Below are 18,449 nucleotides of genomic sequence, written 5' to 3'. Positions count from 1 at the left end.
CCTCAACTGTAAAATGGGGATGAAGACCGTGAACCCCCTGTGGGACAACCTGATCACCTTATAACCTCCCCAGCACTTAGAACAGTGCTTTGCACATAGTAAGCGCTTAATAAATGCCATTATTATTATTAGTATCATTATTTATTATTATTATTGAGCACTTTCTGTAGAGTACTGTACTAAGTGCATGGGAGAGTACAGTACTATAGAGTTGGTATACACAATCCCTGATCTCAAGGAGCTTAAAATCTTAACAGGGATAGTCTTTGCAATAATCTCATTGCTCAAATCCTCATTAAGGGCCAGTAATCAGAGGAGCAAGGGATTGATGGGGAGATTTTGATGGACCACACTTGTTCTGCCTCCATAAAAAAGTTATTTCCCCAATGTTCGCTTTCCAAGCTCTTGTCCTTGTGACCAACATCATTGAAAATATCAGCCCCTTTGACTTCTTGAACTTTCAGCTAGGGTGAGTTTGGGGACTTTTTTGACAAGGGAAAAGAACTGGGAATAACAATATCGTCTACCATTTTATAGGAATGATATGCAACTATTTTCTTTTACACTCATCAGATAGCTCAGAATTTACCAAGGGAGTTTATTAATTCTCTTATGCAATTCTCTTGTCCCTTATGCAAAGAAATGATAAATACCGTCACCATAAATCAACTCTGGCTGCTCTTAGAAACCAGGGTCCTCATTTCCTCTAATAGGAACACCTAATTACCAAAGTAAATAAATTAGCCATAAGCAATGGAGATGTTTCCATATCCTTAGGTTCAAAAGTTTGCTCATCTGAAGGAGTTGCACTGTTTTCTTAATGTGCAGGATTCAAGGAGGGCAGAGCCTTAAAGTTTGCCTCAAATTAGAGAATTGAATTGACATAGGGGGACTATTGGAAAATTTTCTGGTTAGGCAAGAACACATTCAAAACAGAGCCGGAATTGGAAGCAAAACTCCCTTCCAAAGAGGTTTCTCACCCTAGAATCAGCCATAATAATAATGTCTGTTCAAGATGATGGCCACTCAAGTCCTTTGGCTCGTCCTTCTAGACTGTAAGCTCGTTATGGGCAGGGAACACATCTGCCAACTCTGTTATATGGTATTTCCCCAAGCACTTAGTACATTGCTCTGCATAGAGTAAGCACTCAATAAGCTCTATGGAAAACTTCATTTTGGAATTAACCATCCTCTCCCAGAGACAATAATCCTTTGTAATTGAGATGAAAAAGACACTGAAGAATAGAAACAACTTTTACCACTCCTGTTTCAGTTCTAGGGCTGTTTTTGCCAAAAATGAGGAAATACTTCTCTCACCCTAGATAACCTCTGCCTAACATCCTGAAGTGACCTCACTGTGTAAAGAGAGTATTTCTACATTTTCCTGCTGTCAAACAGTGGCTTGAAAGGATTTGCCCCTTGTTCATATGGTAACTTTTAAAGGCATCACTCTTCTTCAAAAAAACAAAAAAACCCCACTCAAACTATTCTGTCTAATGAGAAGCAGCGTGGCTTGGGAGTCAGAGGTCATGGGGTTCTAATCCCAACTCTTCCACTTAGTTGTGTAACTTTGGGCAAGTCCTTTAATGTCTGGCCTCAGTTACCTCATCTGTAAAATGGGGATTAAGACTGTGAGCCCCACATGGGACAACCTGATTACCTTGTATCTACCCCAGCGCTTAGAACAGTGCTTGGCACATAGCAGTTAACAGATATCATCATCATTATTATTAATAATGTGTTGTACCTTTAGTGCCATGATTTCCCGTTTTTTCTTTGTCTTTCCCATTTCTGCTGGTCCTTAATTGGGTTACAATTAACTTTTGAGAGCGACTGCAATTTCTTCTGGTTTGAACATACCATATAAAATGTAGGCCAACATATTTCTGTTGAATAAAATAGAAGAAAAGAATTTTAGGCAGATGAACAAGCAAAGCAGGAACCTCTGGAGAATTGTGGGCAAGTGTAAATGCAGGTTCAGGAGATGGTGTGGCCTAGTGCAAGGAGCAGGAGACTAGGCACCTTAGAGACCCAGATTCTGGGTCCCAGGTCTGGTCCCAATTTCTGTATGACTTTAATCAATCAATCAATCGTATTTATTGAGCGCTTACTGTGTGCAGAGCACTGTACTAAGCGCTTGGGAAGTACAAGTTGGCAACATATAGAGACAGTCCCTACCCAACAGTGGGCTCACAGTCTAAAAGGGGGAGACAGAGAACAAAACCAAACATACTAACAAAATAAAATAAATAGAATAGATATGTACAAGTAAAATAAATAAATAGAGTAATAAATATGTACAAACATATGTATATATACAGGTGCTGTGGGGAAGGGAAGGAGGTTAAGTCACTTAACCATTTTCTGCCTCAGATTCCTCCCCTAGGGGTATACCACCTGCCATTCCTAACTTTTCAATTGGTGAATCCATTGTGGAACACCTGCCCAAAAATGATTATTTTATATCCACCCCAAAGATTAGCACAAGGCTTTGGCGCACGATAATTTTTGTCGGGCCATCCCTTGAAATTTACCTCCAGTTTGGAAAGGGAGTGACTGTGTACTAACTTTCTCCCTTGGTGAATGCATGGGCTTGTAGATGCCCAACAGCACTAGAGCAGTGTGGCTCAGTGGAAAGAGCATGGGCTTGGGATTCAGGTCATGGGTTCTAATCCCAACTCTGCCACTTGTCAGATGTGTGATTTTGGGCAAGTTAACTTCTCTGTGCCTCAGTTCCCTCATCTGTAAAATGGGGATCAAGACTGAGTCACACGGGGGACAACCTGATCACCTTGTATCCGCCCCAGGGCTTAGAACAGTGCTTTGAACATTCATTCATTTAATAATAATAATGATGGCATTTGTTAAGTGCTTACTATGTGCGAAACACTGTTCTAAGCGCTGGGGAGGTTACAAGGTGATCAGGCTGTCCCCCAGGAGGCTCACAGTCTTAATCCCCGTTTTCCAGATGAGGTAACTGAGGCCCAGAGAAGTTAAGTGACTTGCCCACAGTCACACCGCTGACAAGTCGTGGAGCCGGGATTTGAACCCACGACCTCTTGACTCCAAAGCCCGGGGTCTTTCCACTGAGCCACGCTGAGCGCTTACTGTGTGCAGAACACTGTACTAAGCGCTTGGGAAGTACAAGTTGGCAACATATAGAGACGGTCCCTACCCAACGATGGGCTCACAGTCTAGAAGGGGGAGACAGACAACAAAACAAAACAAGTTGGCAACATCTAGAGACGGTCCCTACCCAACGACGGGCTCACAGTCTAGAAGGGGGAGACAGACAACAAAACAAAACAAGTAGACGGGTGTCAAAGTCATCAGAACAAATAGAATTCTAGCTATATGTGCATCATTAACAAAATAAATAGAACAGTAAATGTGTACAAGTAAAATAAATAGAGTAATGAATCTGTACAAATATATACAAGCGCTGTGGGAAGAAGGAGGTAGGGCGGGGCGGGATGGGGAGGAGGAGAGGAAAAAAGGGGGCTCGGTCTGGGAAGGCCTCTTGGAGGAGGTGAGTGCTCAGTAGGGCTTTGAAGGGAGGAAGAGAGCGAGCTTTGTACTTCCCAAGCGCTTAGTACAGTGCTCTGCACATAGTAAGCGCTCAATAAATACGATTGATGATGATGATGATGTGCGGAGGGAGGCCATTCCGGGCCAGGGGAAGGACATGGGCCGGGGGTCGATGGCGGGACAGGCGAGAACGAGGCACAGTGAGGAGATGAGCGGCAGAGGAGCGGAGGCGATAAGCGCTTAACAAATACCATCATTATTATCATTAATCCGCATTTGACAGATGAGGTCATTGAGGCCCACAGAAGTGAAGTGACTGGCCTAAAGTCACCAGCTGACAAGTGGCGGAGCCAGGATTAGAACCCATGACCAGCGTGGCTCAGTGGAAAGAGCCCGGGCTAAGGAGTCAGAGGTTGTGGGTTCTAATCCAGCTCCACTACTTGTCAGCTGTGTGACTTCGGGCAAGTCACTTCATTTCTCTGGGCCTCAGTTCCCTCATCTGTAAAATGGGGATTAAGACTGTGAGCCCCACATGGGACAATCTGATCACCTTGTATCCCCCCCCCCCAGCGCTTAGAACAGTGCTTTGCCCATAGTAAGCGCTTAACAAATACCATCAACTGTGTGACTTTAGGCAGGTCACTTAACTTCCCTGTGCCTCAGTTCCCTCATCTAAAATGGGGATGAAGACTGTGAGCCCCACGGGGGACAACCTGAGCACCTAGTAATAATAATAATAATAATAATGGCATTTGTTAAGGGCTTACTATGTGCAAAGCACTGTTCTAAGCGTTGTGGGGGGGATACAAGATGATCAGATTGTCCCACGTGGGGCTCACAGTCTTAATCCCCATTGTACAGAGGAGGTAACCGAGGCTCAGAGAAGTGAAGTGACTTGCCCAATGTCACACAGCAAACATGAGGTGGAGCCAGGATTAGAACCCATGACCTCTGACTCCCAAACCCGGGCTCTTTCCACTGAGCCACGCTGCTTCTCTATCCCCACTCTTACCTCCCCTCGCTTCTGTCCTTCTCCAGCCCAGCCCGCACCCTCCGCTCCTCTGCCGCCGCTCACCTCCTCACTGGGCCTCGTTCTCACCTGTCATCATCATCATCATCATCAATCGTATTTATTGAGCGCTTACTATGTGCAGAGCACTGTACTAAGCGCTTGGGAAGTACAAATTGGCAACATATAGAGACAGTCCCTACCCAACGTCGACCCCCGGCCCACGTCCTCCCCCTGGCCTGGAATGCCCTCCCTCTGCCCATCCGCCAAGCTCGCTCTCTTCCTCCCTTCAAAGCCCTCCTGAGAGCTCACCTCCTCCAGGAAGCCTTCCCACACTGACCCCCCTTTTTCCTCTCCTCCTCCCCATCCCCCTGCCCTACCTCCTTCCCCTCCCCACAGCACTTGTATATATATCTGTACAGACCTATCACTCTATTTTTTTACTTGTACATATTTTCTATTTATTTTGTTAATGAAGTGCATCTAGCTTTAACTCTAATTTGTTCTGACAACTTTGACACCTGTCTACATGTTTTGTTTTGTTCTCTGTCTCCCCCTTCTAGACTGTGAGCCCGCTGTTGGGTAGGGACCGTCTCTAGATGTTGCCGACTTGTACTTCCCAAGTGCTTAGTACAGTGCTCTGCACACAGTAAGCGCTCAATCAATACGATTGAATGAATAAATGAATACAAGCCGACTTGTACTTCCCACGCGCTTAGTGCAGTGCTCTGTGAGCCCACTATTGGGTAGGGACTGTCTCTATATGTTGCCAACTTGTACTTCCCAAGCGCTTAGTACAGTGCTCTGCACACAGTAAGCGCTCAATAAATTTGATTGATTGATTGCACACAGTAAGTGTTCAATACGATTGAATGAATGAATACAAGCCAACTTGTACTTTCCAAGAGCTTAGTGCAGTGCTCTGCACACAGTAAGCGCCCAATAAATACAATTGAATGAATGAATGAATGAATATAAGCCAACTTCTAGACTGTGAGCCCACTGTTGGGTAGGGACTGTCTCTATATGTTGCCAACTTGTACTTCCCAAGCACTTAGTACAGTGCTCTGCACACAGTAAGTGCTCAATAAATACAATTGATTGATTGATTGTACTTCCCAAGCGCTTAGTGCAGTGCTCTGCACACAGTAAGCGCTCAATCAATACGATTGAAAGAATGAATACAAGTGACTTTGGGCAAGTCACTTAACTTCTCTGTGCCTCAGTTACCTCATCTGTAAAATGGGGATTAAGACTGTGAGCCCCACAGGGGACAACCTGATCACCTTGTAACCTCCCCAGCACTTAGAACAGTGCTTTGTACATAGTAAGCACTTAATAAATGCCATTATTATTATTATTATTACTTGTACTTCCCAAGCACTTATGCAGTGCTCTGCACACAGTAAGCGCTCAATAAATATGATTGAAAGAATGAATGAAGGAATGAATGAAGGAATACAAGCCGACTTGTACTTCCCAAGCGGTTAGTGCAGTTCTCTGCACACAGTAAGCACTCAATCAATACGATTGAAAGAATGAATACAAGTGACTTTGGGCAAGTCATTTAACTTCTCTGTGCCTCAGTTACCTCATCTGTAAAATGGGGATTAAGACTGTGAGCCCCATGGGGGACAACCTGATCACCTTGTAACCTCCCCAGCACTTAGAACAGTGCTTTGCACATAGTAAGCACTTAATAAATGCCATTATTATTACTTGTACTCCCCAAGCGCTTAATGCAGTGCTCTGCCACAGTAAGCACTCAATAAATAGGATTGAATGAATGAACAAATAATATTATTAATAATAATAATAATGTTGGTATTTTTTAAGCACTTACTATGTGCCAAGCACTGTTCTAAGTACTGGGGGAGATACAAGGCAATTAGGTTGTCCCTCATGAGGCTCACAGTCTTAATCCCCATTTTACAGATGAGGTAACTGAGGCACAGAGAAGTTGTCCCTTTCCCTGGCTCAGTGGAAAAAACCCGGGTTTGGAAGTGAGAGGTCATGGGTTCTAATCCCGGCTCTGCCACTTGTCAGCCGTGTGACTTTGGGCAAGTCACTTCACTTCTCTGGGTCTCAGTTCCCTCATCTGTAAAATGGGGATGAAGACTGTGAGCCCCACGTGGAACAACCTGATCACCTTGTATTCCCCCTCAGCGCTTAGAACAGTGCTGGGCACATAGTAAGTGCTTAACAAATACTACCATTATTTCCAGCGCTTAGTACAGTGCTTAGCACATAAGTATTTAACAAATACAACCATTATTTCCAGCGCTTAGAACAGTGCTTTTCACATAGTGAGTGCTTAAAAAATGCCATCATCATTATTATTATTAAGTGACTTCCCTAAAATCACACAGCTGACAAGTGGCAGAGTTGGGATTAGAACCCACGACCTCTGACTCCAAAGCCCAGGCTCTTTCCAGTAAACCACGCTGCTTCTCTGACAAATACCATCATCATCATCGTTATTATTATTATTATTAAGCAGCATGGCTCAGTGAAAAGAGCACCGGCTTTGGAGTCAGAGGTCATGGGTTCAAATCCCAGCTCTGCCAATTGTCAGCAGTGTGACTTTGGGCAAGTCACTTAACTTCTCTGTACCTCAGTTACCTCATCTGTAAAATGGGGATTAAGACTGTGATCCCCCTGTGGGACAACCTGATCACCTTGTAACCTCCCCGGCTCTTAGAGCAGTGTTTTGCACATAGTAGGAGCATAATAAAAGCCATTATTATTATTATTATTATTTAGTGACTTGTCCAAAATCATGCAGCTGACAAGTGGCAGAGCCAGGATTAGAACCCACGACCTCTGACTCCAAAGCCCGTGCTCTTTCCACTGAGCCACGCTGCTTAATAATAATAATAATAATGTTGATGATGATGGTATTTGTCAGAGAAGCAGCATGGCTTAGTGGAAAGAGCCCCCCGGGCTTTGGAGTCAGAGGTCGTGGGTTCAAATCCTCACTCCCTCACTTGTAAACTGTGTGATTTGGGGCAAGTCACTTAATAATAATAATAATGGCATTTATTAAGCACGTACTATGTGCAAGGCACTGTTCTAAGCGCTGGAAATAATCAATATGATTGAATGAATGAATAAATCAATATAAGTGACTTTGGGCAAGGCACTTAACTTTTCTATGCCTCAGTTCCCTCATCTGGAAAATGGGGATTAAGACTGTGAGCCCTACGGGGGACCACCTGATCAGCTTGTAACCTCCCCAGCGCTTAGAACTGCTTCTCTGACAAACGCCATCATCATCACTATTATTATAGACTGCGAGATTATTATCTTCTAGACTGTGAGCCCGTCGTTGTGTAGGGACCGTCTATATCTGTTGCCAACTTGTACTTCCCAATCCTGTATATATGTATATATGTTTGTGCGTATTTATTACTCTATTTTATTTGTACATATTCTATTTATTTTATTTTGTTAATATGTTTTGTTTTGTTGTCTGTCTCCCCCTTCTACACTGTGAGCCCACTGTTGGTTAGGGACCATCTCTATATGTTGCCAGTTTGTACTTCCCAAGCGCTTAGTCCTGTGCTCTGCACACAGTAAGCGCTCAATAAATACGATTGAATGAAAAGTGCTTAGTCCAGTGCCCTGCATCCAGTAAGCGCTCAATCAATATGATTGAATGACAATGAATTATTAATCCCCATTAATAATGAGGGATGAGGGAACTGAGGCCCCCCAGACTGAGCCCCCTGCTTCCTCTCGCCCTCCCCCCGCCTTACCTCCTTCCCCTCCCTACAGCACCTGTATATATGTATATATGCTTGTACGTATTTATTACTCTATATTTATTTATTTATTTTATTTGTACATATTTATTCTATTTATTTTATTTTGTTAATATGTTTTGTTTTCTTCTCTGTCTCCCCGTTCTAGACTGTGAGCCCACTGTTGGGTAGGGACCGTCTCTAGATGTTGCCAACTTGGACTTCCCAAGCGCTTAGTACAGTGCTCTGCACACAGTAAGATTGAATGAATGAATGAGGGATGAGGGAACTGACTATCTGTTGCCAACTTGTACTTCCCCAGTGCTTAGTCCAGTGCCCTGCACCAAGTAAGCGCTCAATCAATATGACTGAATGACTGAATGAATGATTAATCCCCATTAATAATGAGGAATGAGGGAACTGACGATCTGTTGCCAACTTGTACTTCCCAAGCGCTTAGTCAAGTGCCTTGCACCCAGTAAACACTCAATCAATACGATTGAATGACTGAATGAATGATTAATCCCCATTAATAATGAGGGATGAGGGAACTGACTATGTTGCCAACTTGTACTTCCCCAGCGCTTAGTACAGTGCCCTGCACCCAGTAAGCACTCAATCAATACGATTGAATGACTGAATGAATTATCGCTCAATCAATACGATTGAATGACTGAATGAATTATTAATCACCATTAATAATGAGGGATGAGGGAACTGACTGTTGCCAACTTGTACTTCCCAAGCGCTTAGTCCAGTGCCCTGCACCCAGTAAGCACTCAATCAATACGATTGAATGACTGAATGAATGATTAATCCCCATTAATAATGAGGAGTGAGGGAACTATCTGTTGCCAACCTGTACTTCCCCAGCGCTTAGTCCAGTGCCCTGCACCCAGTAAGCACTCAATCAATACGATTGAATGACTGAATGATTAATCCCCATTAATCATGAGGGATGAGGGAACTATCTGTTGCCAACCTGTACTTCCCCAGCGCTTAGTCCAGTGCCCTGCACCCAGTAAGCGCTCAATCAATACGATTGAATGACTGAATGAATGATTAATCCCCATTAATGAGGGATGAGGGAACTGACTATCTGTTGCCAACTTGTACTTCCCCAGCGCTTAGTCCAGTGCCGTGAACCCAGTAAGTGCTCAATCAATACGATGGAATGACTGAATGAATTACTGCTCAATCAATATGATTGAATGACTGAATGAATGATCTCCATTAATGAGGGATGAGGGAACTATCTGTTGCCAACTTGTACTTCCCAAATGCTTAGTCCAGTGCCCTGCACCCAGTAAGCTGTCAATCAATACTATTGAATGACTGAATGAATGATTAATCCCCGTTAATAATGAGGGATGAGGGAACTGACTACCTGTTGTCAACTTGTACTTCCCCAGTGCTTAGTCCAGTGCCCTGAACCCAGTAAGTGCTCAATCAATACGACTGAATGACTGAATGAATTATTGCTCAATCAATGATTGAATGACTGAATGAATGATTAATCCCCATTAATAATGAGGGATGAGGGAACTGACTATGTTGCCAACTTGTACTTCCCCAGTGCTTAGTCCAGTGCCCTGCACCCAGTAAGCGCTCAATCAATACGATTGAATGACTGAATGAGTGATTAATCCCCATTAATAATGAGGGATGAGGGAACTATGTTGCCAAATTGTACTTCCCCAGTGCTTAGTCCAGTGCCCTGAACCTAGTAAGTGCTCAATCAATACGATTGAATGACTGAATGAATTATTGCTCAATCAATACGATTGAATGACTGAATGAATGATTAATGTCCATGAATAATGAGGGATGAGGGAACTGCCTATCTGTTGCCAACTTGTGCTTCCCCAGTGCTTAGTCCAGTGCCCTGAACTCAGTAAGTGCTCAATCAATACGATTGAATGAATTATTGCTCAGTCAATACGATTGGATGACTGAATGAATGATTAATCCCCATTAATAATGAGGGATGAAGGAACTATGTTGCCCACTTGTATTTCCCAAGCGCTTAGTCCAGTGCCCTGCACCCAGTAAGCTCTCAATCAATACGACTGAATGACTGAATTATTGCTCAGTCAATACGATTGAATGACTGAATGAATGATTAATCCCCATTAATAATGAGGGATAAGGGAACTGACTGTTGCCAATTTGTACTTCCCCAGTGCTTAGTCCAGTGCCCTGCACCCAGTAAGCTCTCAATCAATACGATTGAATGACTGAATGAATTATCACTCAGTCAATACGATTGAATGACTAAATGAATGATTAATCCCCATTAATAATGAGGGATGAGGGAACTGACTATCTGTTGCCAACTTGTACTTCCCCAGCGCCTAGTCCAGTACACTGCACCCAGTAAGTGCTCAATCAATACGATGGAATGACTGAATGAATTACTGCTCAAGCAATGCGATTGAATGACAGAATGAATGATTAATCCCCATTAATAATGAGGGATGAGGGAACTGACTATCTGCTGCCAACTTGTACTTCCCCAGCGCTTAGTCCAGTGCCCTGCACCCAGTAAGCGCTCAATCAATACGATTGAATGACTGAATGAATTATCGGTCAGCCAATACGATTGAATGACTGAATGACTGATTAATCCCCATTAATAATGAGGGATGAGGGAACTAACTGTTGCCAATTTGTACTTCCCCAGCGCTTAGTCCAGTGCCCTGCACCCAATAAGCGCTCAGTCAATACGATTGAGTGACTAAATGACTGATTAATCCCCATTAATAATGAGGGATGAGGGAACCGAGGCCTCATTAAGATGGGGGAACTGAGGCCCGGGCTGGATTTTGAGTTTCCCGCGGGCCGGTCCCGGCTCCTCCACGTGCCGCCGCCGGGGGATTGGCTGCCGGGAGAGGAGGAGGAAGAGGAGGAGGAGGAGGAGGAGGAGGACACGGGGCCGAGCGGCTGCCACCGGGCCTCGCCCCACCATAGCGGAGGAGGAAGAGGAGGGCCCGGGACCGGCTTGGTGAGGGCTCCCCGTCCCCTTCCCCCTGTCGTTGGGAGGCCCGGTTTCCATGGAAACGCGGGCCGATGGGGCCTCACGGCTGAGGCGAGGGGCCCCCTTGACCGAGGCCCGCCTTCCCGGCCTGCCCCGCGGCCCGCCTCAGCCATGGTGGGCCGCAGGCCTCCCCAATCCTGTCAGTCAGTCGGTCAGTGTTAGTGTCAGTCAGTCATATTCTCGGGCCTTCGTCACCCCTGGAAATTGACAAGAAAATCTACCCTCCCTCACCCCCCCCCCCAAAAATGTCTGACAAAATGACGTTGCCTAACCCCCCCCTTGTGAATTGGCCATCTTCTCGCGCGGTCCCCAGCGGGAGGCCTTGTTGTGTCCAGCTTGTTGTTAAAGTCGGGGGGATGGGGAGGGACCCTTTTCTGGGCAGGGAGTCAGGTAAACCTGACGGTCCTTCTGAGGAAAATGGAGGGAAAAGACGTCCATCATGGCACCTGGCCAGCAGTGCCGTGTTGTCCCTTTGACAGGAAAGGGAGTAGCATTCCTGCTGCTAGGCCACCAAGCTCATCCTCATGTCCAGAACCATTGGATTTGTTCATTCATTCATTCATTCATTCATTCATTCATTCGAATTTATTGAGCGTTTAATAATAATGATGGTATTTGTTAAGCGCCTACTATGTGCAAAGCACTGTTCTAAGCACCGGGGGGGATACAAGGTGATCAGGATGTCCCACGTGGGGCTCACAGTCTTCATCCCCATTTTCCGGATGAGGGAACTGAGGCCCAAAGAAGTGAAGTGACTTGCCCAAAGTCACCCAGCTGACAATTGGCGGAGCCAGGATTTGAACCCCTGAGCTCTGACTCCAAAGCCCGGGCTCTTTCCGCTGAGCCACGTGTTTACTGAGAAGCACATAGCGCTTAATAAGTGCCGTTATTATTATTATTATTATCAATAATGTATTGATTGAGAAGCAGCGTGGGCCAGTGGAAAGAGCACGGGTTTTGGAGTCAGAGGTCATGGGTTCAAATCCCGGCTCCGCCAATTGTCTGCTGTGTGACTTTGGGCAAGTCACTTCACTTCCCTGGGCCTCAGTTCCCTCATCTGTAAAATGGGGATTAAGACTGTGAGCCCCACGTGGGACAACCTGATCACCCTGTATCCCCCCAGCGCTTAGAACAGTGCTTTGCACATAGTAAGCGCTTAACAAATACTATTATTATTATTACTGTGTGCAAAGCACTGTACTAAGCACTTGGGAAGTACAAGTCGGCAACATATAGACACAATCCCTACCCAACAATGGACTCACAATCTAGAAGGGAGAGACAGACAACAAAACAAAACATGTAGACGGGTGTAGTCGTATTTATTGAGCCCTTACTGTGTGCAGAGCACTGTACTAAGCACATAGCACTGTACTAAGCATTTAATACTGTCGAGTAGTTACAAGATTCATTCATTCATTCAGTCAGTCAGTCATATTTATTGAGCACTTACTATGTGCAGAGCACTGTACTAAGCGCATAGCACTGTCCTAAGCACTTAATACTGTCGAGTAGTTACAAGATTCATTCATTCAGTCAGTCATATTTATGGAGCGCTTACTGTGTGCATTACTGTGTGATGGTATTTGTTAAGGGGCTCGCAGTCTCAGTCCCCATTTTCCAGATGAGGTAACTGAGGAACAGAGAAGTTAAGTGATTTGCCCAAAGTCACACAGCAGACAAGTGGCAGAGCCGGGAATCGAACCCACGACCTCTGACTCCCAAGCCCGGGCTCTTTCCACTAAGCCACGCTGCTTCTCGACTAAGCGCTTGGAAAGTACAATTCGGCAACAGAGACAATCCCTACCCAACAACAGGCTCACGGTCTAGAAGCGCGGGGGAGACAGACAACAAAACACAACAAGTAGACAGGCATAATTCATAGGAATCCCCCTAATTGCCTTTACTGGTCATAATCTCAGGACCCGTGCTTATTCATTCATTATTGATTTATTTGTATTTATTATTTATAGTCTATCCAGCTAAATCTGTCCGCAAGCATACAGTCTATCCAGAGGGATCTGTCTACTTTTACTTACAGCTTCTTTTCTTCAAACGGCCTACTTTGGCCTTCTCATCTGTAAAAGCCCTCCCGAAACCTCACCCGCTCCAGGAGAATTTCTTTCATTCATTCATTCAATCGTATTTATTGAGCGCTTACTGTGTGCAGAGCACTGTACTAAGCGCTTGGGAAGTACACGTTGGCAACATATAGAGACCGTCCCTACCCAACTGCGGGCTCACAGTCTAGAAGGGGGAGACAGACAAAAATAAACCACAACGTATTAACAAAATAAAATGAATAGAATAAATATGTGCAAGTAAAATAGAGTAATAAATATGTACAAACATATATACAGTTCACACTTCGCTCTGCTTCCTGGATCATTTTTCTACAGAAACGTTATTGCTATATTGTACTTTCCCCAGCACTTAGTACAGTGCTCTGCACACAAGCGCTTAATAAATATGACTGAGTGAACGGATAAGGTGTAAGCCTTCGATGAACACTCGCTGCCACCCATGTTTCCTAGAAAATAGGAACAGTCCCTGCCATTGATTGAATAAACAGAAGTGAAGTAGCCCCACTGTTGAGTAGGGACTGTCCCTATATGTTGCCAACTTGTACTTCCCAAGCGCTTAGTACAATGCTCCTCAATTCATTTTTCCTCTCCCCAGTTCATTTCCTCCCAACCACCACTTCAGGACTTATTCACTCACAACCAACCATAGCACTTTGGTACCTATCATTTATGAACTCATTTACGTCCTTCTTTGCTCTCTCGAATACACGTGTAATCAATTTTGACCACTCAGGTTGTACCTATTTTGATGTGTCAACCCCATTAGAGTGCAAGCCCCTCGAAGCAGAGAATGGCACAACTTTATGCTGAGCTGCCGAAGTACCCATTACAAAACACTATTCCAAGTAGGCTATCAGTCAGTCAATCATATTTATTGAGCGCTTACTGTGTGCAGAACACTGTACTAAGCGCTTGGGAAAGTACAATATAACAGACACATTCCCTGCCCATACCAAGCTTACAATCTAGAGGTGGAGACAGGCATTAATATAAAGAAATACAACTACAGATATACACAAGTGCATTGAGGCTTTGAGGGGGGATGAATAATAATAATAATGTAATAATGGCATTTGTTAAGTGCTTACTGTGTGCAAAGCACTGTTCTAAGCGCTGGGGAGGATACAAGGTGATCAGGTTGTCCAACGTGGGGCTCACAGTCTTAATCCCCATTTTACAGATGAGGTAGCTGAGGCACAGAGAAGTTAAGTGACTGGCCCAAGGTCACACAGCTGACAGTTGGCAGAGCTGGGATTTGAACCCACGACCTCTGAATAAAGGGAACAAATCAGGGCAGCACAAAGGGGAGTGGAAGAAAAGGAAAAGAGGGTTTAGCCAAGGAAGGCGTGCTTTTAATAAGGCTTTGAAACTGGGGGAGAATAATTGTCTACTACTATAACTACACATTTTTATTTCTCTTATTTGTAAATTATTTTGTGTCTAGATTGTGAGCTCCTTAAGGGCAGGGATCATGTCATATAACTTCATTGTATTCTCCCAAACATTTAAAACTATGCTCTACACACAAGAAGGCACCCAGTAAACATTATTGTGGGATGGTAGGATCTGCCTTGCCCCACTTCACAGGGATGTGGGGAGGACAAAAATGAGGTAAGTTATGCAAAATTGTTTTGGAAAAATAAAGGCAAAGTACAGATTTGAGCTACTGGTTTTATCCTGCTTTTACTTTTCGGTATGTTCTCGAGCAGTTAACTTCAGTGCTTTCACCCAGTAGGTATTCAATAAATAATTTTGATGATGGTAAAAACATTTTCCAGTTGTATTTTTCCTCCGACATAGGTAATGCTCTAAAATGAAGTCATCTTATTCTCTTCACTCTCATCATTATCATCATCATCAACTAATATTTACAGAGCCCCAGGGGTGCCTGGTACTCTACTGAGAGTTAATTTTTTTCATGTCTGCAATCTCCAGATGGCATTATAGTGATTTACTTACGGTGATCTACCCCTTATAGGGACTGGTCTTATAAAGTCTTTGGTGTAATTTTAGAATAATTTCCTTTTTAAGCTTTTGTTTTTTTCACCTCCCCGCTTCATGGCTGCTGCAGTACAGTATATGTTGGCGGAGCAAAAAGTTGATACCATTACCAATCCTCCCTGTCATCCCCGGTGTTGTCCTTGACTCCTTGCAGTCTTTCAACTCTTACATTCAGTCCCCTGGCAAATCCTGCTAGATCTTCCTACATGACATCTCATGATGGCATGGAACTCATCGTGTCTGAGTGGATGGAGGACCAGCCTGGGAGTCACAGGTCCTGGATTCTAGTTCTGGGTCCACCACTTGAATTTAAACAAGTCACTTCGCTTCTCTGTGCCTCAACCTCCTCCTTTGTAAAATGGGAATTAAATTCCCATTCTCCCTCTTCCTGAGACTCTGAGGCCCATATGGGACAGGCACTACGTTAGACCTGATTGTCAGAGCTCAGTACTGTACCTGGCATGTAGTAAATGTGTAATAAATTCTATAATTATTATTTTCAAATGCAGCAGACCATAACGCTCTCCATTTTCAAACCCTAACTCTAAAAATGTCTTTCCCAGTTAATCTCCCACCACCCTAAGTCATATAAATCCATAAGCCAACTCCTTGAACTTATTTATTCCCATCCTCAGTCTTATCTTGTCTTATGCTCTTATTTTATGCATGTCTTTCCCAAGTAATCTCCCACCACCCTAAGTCATATAAATCCATCAGCCAACTCCTTGAATTTATTTATTCCCATCCTCAGTCTTATCTTGTCCTATGCTGTCGAGTCATCTCCTACCCATAGTGAGTCCATGGACACATCTCTCCCAGAACATCCCAACTCCACCTGCAATCATTCTGGTGGCGTATCCCTCCCCGGTACTCTTGCATATATGTTTATTCAGTGAGCATTCAGTTACTTATTTTGATTATTCCTGGAAATAGTTTTGTGTTTATCTTTTCTATTAGAATGTTAGCTCCTCATGGGCAGAAAATGTGTCACTTCTTTATTCTGTACTCTCCAGGCCTCTAAGGGCAGTACATTGCACCGTGAGCATCCAAATTCTACTACTACTACTACCACCATTAAATTTTGATAGAAATGAATGAGCTTTACAATTGACCAGGGTATTTGGCTTAGGCATCATTATAACCAGTAAGGCTCTTACGATAAAATATTTAATGCACCGTCTAAATTAAACTTAACCATATCGAGCAGCGAGCTTGCATTTGGCCTTATTTCAAAAGTCTTCTGGGATTATTTTCATAGATGCCTGAAAACTTTATGATGCTTTGTTTGGTTTAATTTTGTCTACCCCTAAAATATTTAATTCAATCCAACCATTACGGAACACCTTAGATGAACTTTTTGATTAGCTTAGACAAGGAGATGCGGTTTAGCGGTTTAGGGTCAAAATTTTATCCAAAAGGGAATACTATGTCTGCTTGCATAATTGCTCCACTCTTCTACACAGCTTTTTCAGCCCCATACAGGAGGAGAGGATATTACCCGGGAAATTAAAACTAGCAATAAGGGGAGCGGGAGAAAAAAAATTGAGAAGGAAAAAGGAAGGGAAGGAGGTGAGAAGGCAGAAAAAGGCAAGAGGGCACTTGAGAGAAAGTCTCTTCTATTTCACTCTACCAAGCACTGCAGACCAATAGGCCTTCAATTAATTATGATAACACCCCTACCCACAGACAGACAGACAGACAGACAGACACACACACATTTCTCCTTGTTTTACCCCAGGGCCTAGGCACGTTTCAAAGATGAAACTCCCACAGTACCAGCCTGCCTGAAGCTAGCCGTTCTGATCTTACCCCACGTCTTACTCCACCAAGCCGACACTTCCGAAACGAAAACTTTGTGGCATGAGGATCCTGACCCTCCTCCTCTCCCTACCCCAGCAAACGCCACTACCACCGCTTACCGAAAGCATCTTTGTATTTCCTTCTCAAAAACCGGGTCTGTGCAGTGGTTTGGAGACAATTACTGCGGGTGAATTCCAGACTCTGTTCATTTTTACAAAGAAAGAAATGAAAACATTTGTTTTGTTAGTGCCAAAACCCCACTGTGAGTTATTAGTTCTGCTGTGCTCCATAACTGACACGGAACGCTTTCTTCTCTACTTCCCTCCCTGCCCAATATTTGTTCAAGCTTTCGGCAACAGTCGGATGAATTCCCCTCTCACCCCACCCCAGTGGTACAGTACTTTAGTTGGGGCTTTTAACGAATTAAATTGATCTCCTGGGTATTCTCCCAATCGGTTTGCCTGTAAACTCTTGTCTTATCCAATTTCTGCCATCTAGAAGTTTGAGTTTGGTTTTTTCCATGTAGGGACTCCATGGATTCCTTCTGGCAACCGAAGTCAGAAGATGAGCAATCAGTAGTCAGCAGGATGCAGAAGAAATACTGGAAAACCAAGCAGGTCCTAATCAAAGCAACAGGAAAGAAAGAGGATGAACATGTGGTGGCGTCGGATGCGGAACTGGATGCCAAGCTAGAGGTAGCCCTGAGGATTCTGGAAGAGCCAGGACACCGAATTGCTTTTGGTGACTGGTCAGACATCTGGTGTGGATGGGAAAATTCCTTTATCTTGAAAACTACTAAGACAGAAATTAAATTTCCTGACATACGCAGGAAGACTTTAGAGAGGCAGCATGGCTTAGTGGTTAGAGCACAGTCAGAAGGACCTAGGTTCTAATCCCGGTTCCGCCCCTTGTTTGCTCTGTGACTCTGGGCAAGTCACTTTACTTCTCTGGGCCTCAGTTACCTCATCTGTAAAATAGGGATGAAGACTCTGAGCCCCACGTGGGACAGACACTGTGCCCAACCTGATTAACTTGTATCTACCCCAGCGCTTAAAACAGCGCTTGGCCCATAGTAAGCCCTTAACAAGTACCGTAATTATTATAATTTGTTAATGAATTCACATGTGTCCAGTCTTAATTCCACTGGTTAGATGACAGTCATCATCATCATCATCATCAATCGTATTTATTGAGCGCTTACTATGTGCAGAGCACTGTACTAAGCGCTTGGGAAGTACAAATTGGCA

The 18,449-nt window shown here is 44.1% G+C and overlaps 1 protein-coding gene across 6 annotated transcripts in view; it reads left to right on the top strand.

Annotated features, from left to right (window-relative positions):
- The first annotated feature begins 11,226 nt into the window (after positions 1 to 11,226).
- Positions 11,227 to 18,449, top strand: part of ICA1L (islet cell autoantigen 1 like) — a 45,608-nt gene continuing 38,385 nt past the window's right edge. For 5 of the 6 annotated variants that reach the window (XM_038749285.1, XM_038749283.1, XM_038749286.1 and 2 more), the window contains exons 1-2: positions 11,227 to 11,284; positions 17,729 to 17,897. In XM_038749285.1, the coding sequence (XP_038605213.1) occupies positions 17,736 to 17,897 (162 nt within the window). In that variant the 5' untranslated portion in view covers positions 11,227 to 11,284; positions 17,729 to 17,735. Of the gene's footprint in view, positions 11,285 to 11,450; positions 11,469 to 17,728; positions 17,898 to 18,449 lie in introns of those variants that run through there. The other variant, XM_038749284.1, reaches the window with a different exon arrangement.

This window comes from Tachyglossus aculeatus, chromosome 7 (assembly GCF_015852505.1).
Source record: "Tachyglossus aculeatus isolate mTacAcu1 chromosome 7, mTacAcu1.pri, whole genome shotgun sequence".
In the NCBI taxonomy this organism is placed as follows: Eukaryota; Metazoa; Chordata; class Mammalia; order Monotremata; family Tachyglossidae; genus Tachyglossus; species Tachyglossus aculeatus.
Note: the sequence above shows the minus strand (reverse complement) of the source record. Positions and strands in the feature narration are given on the sequence as shown.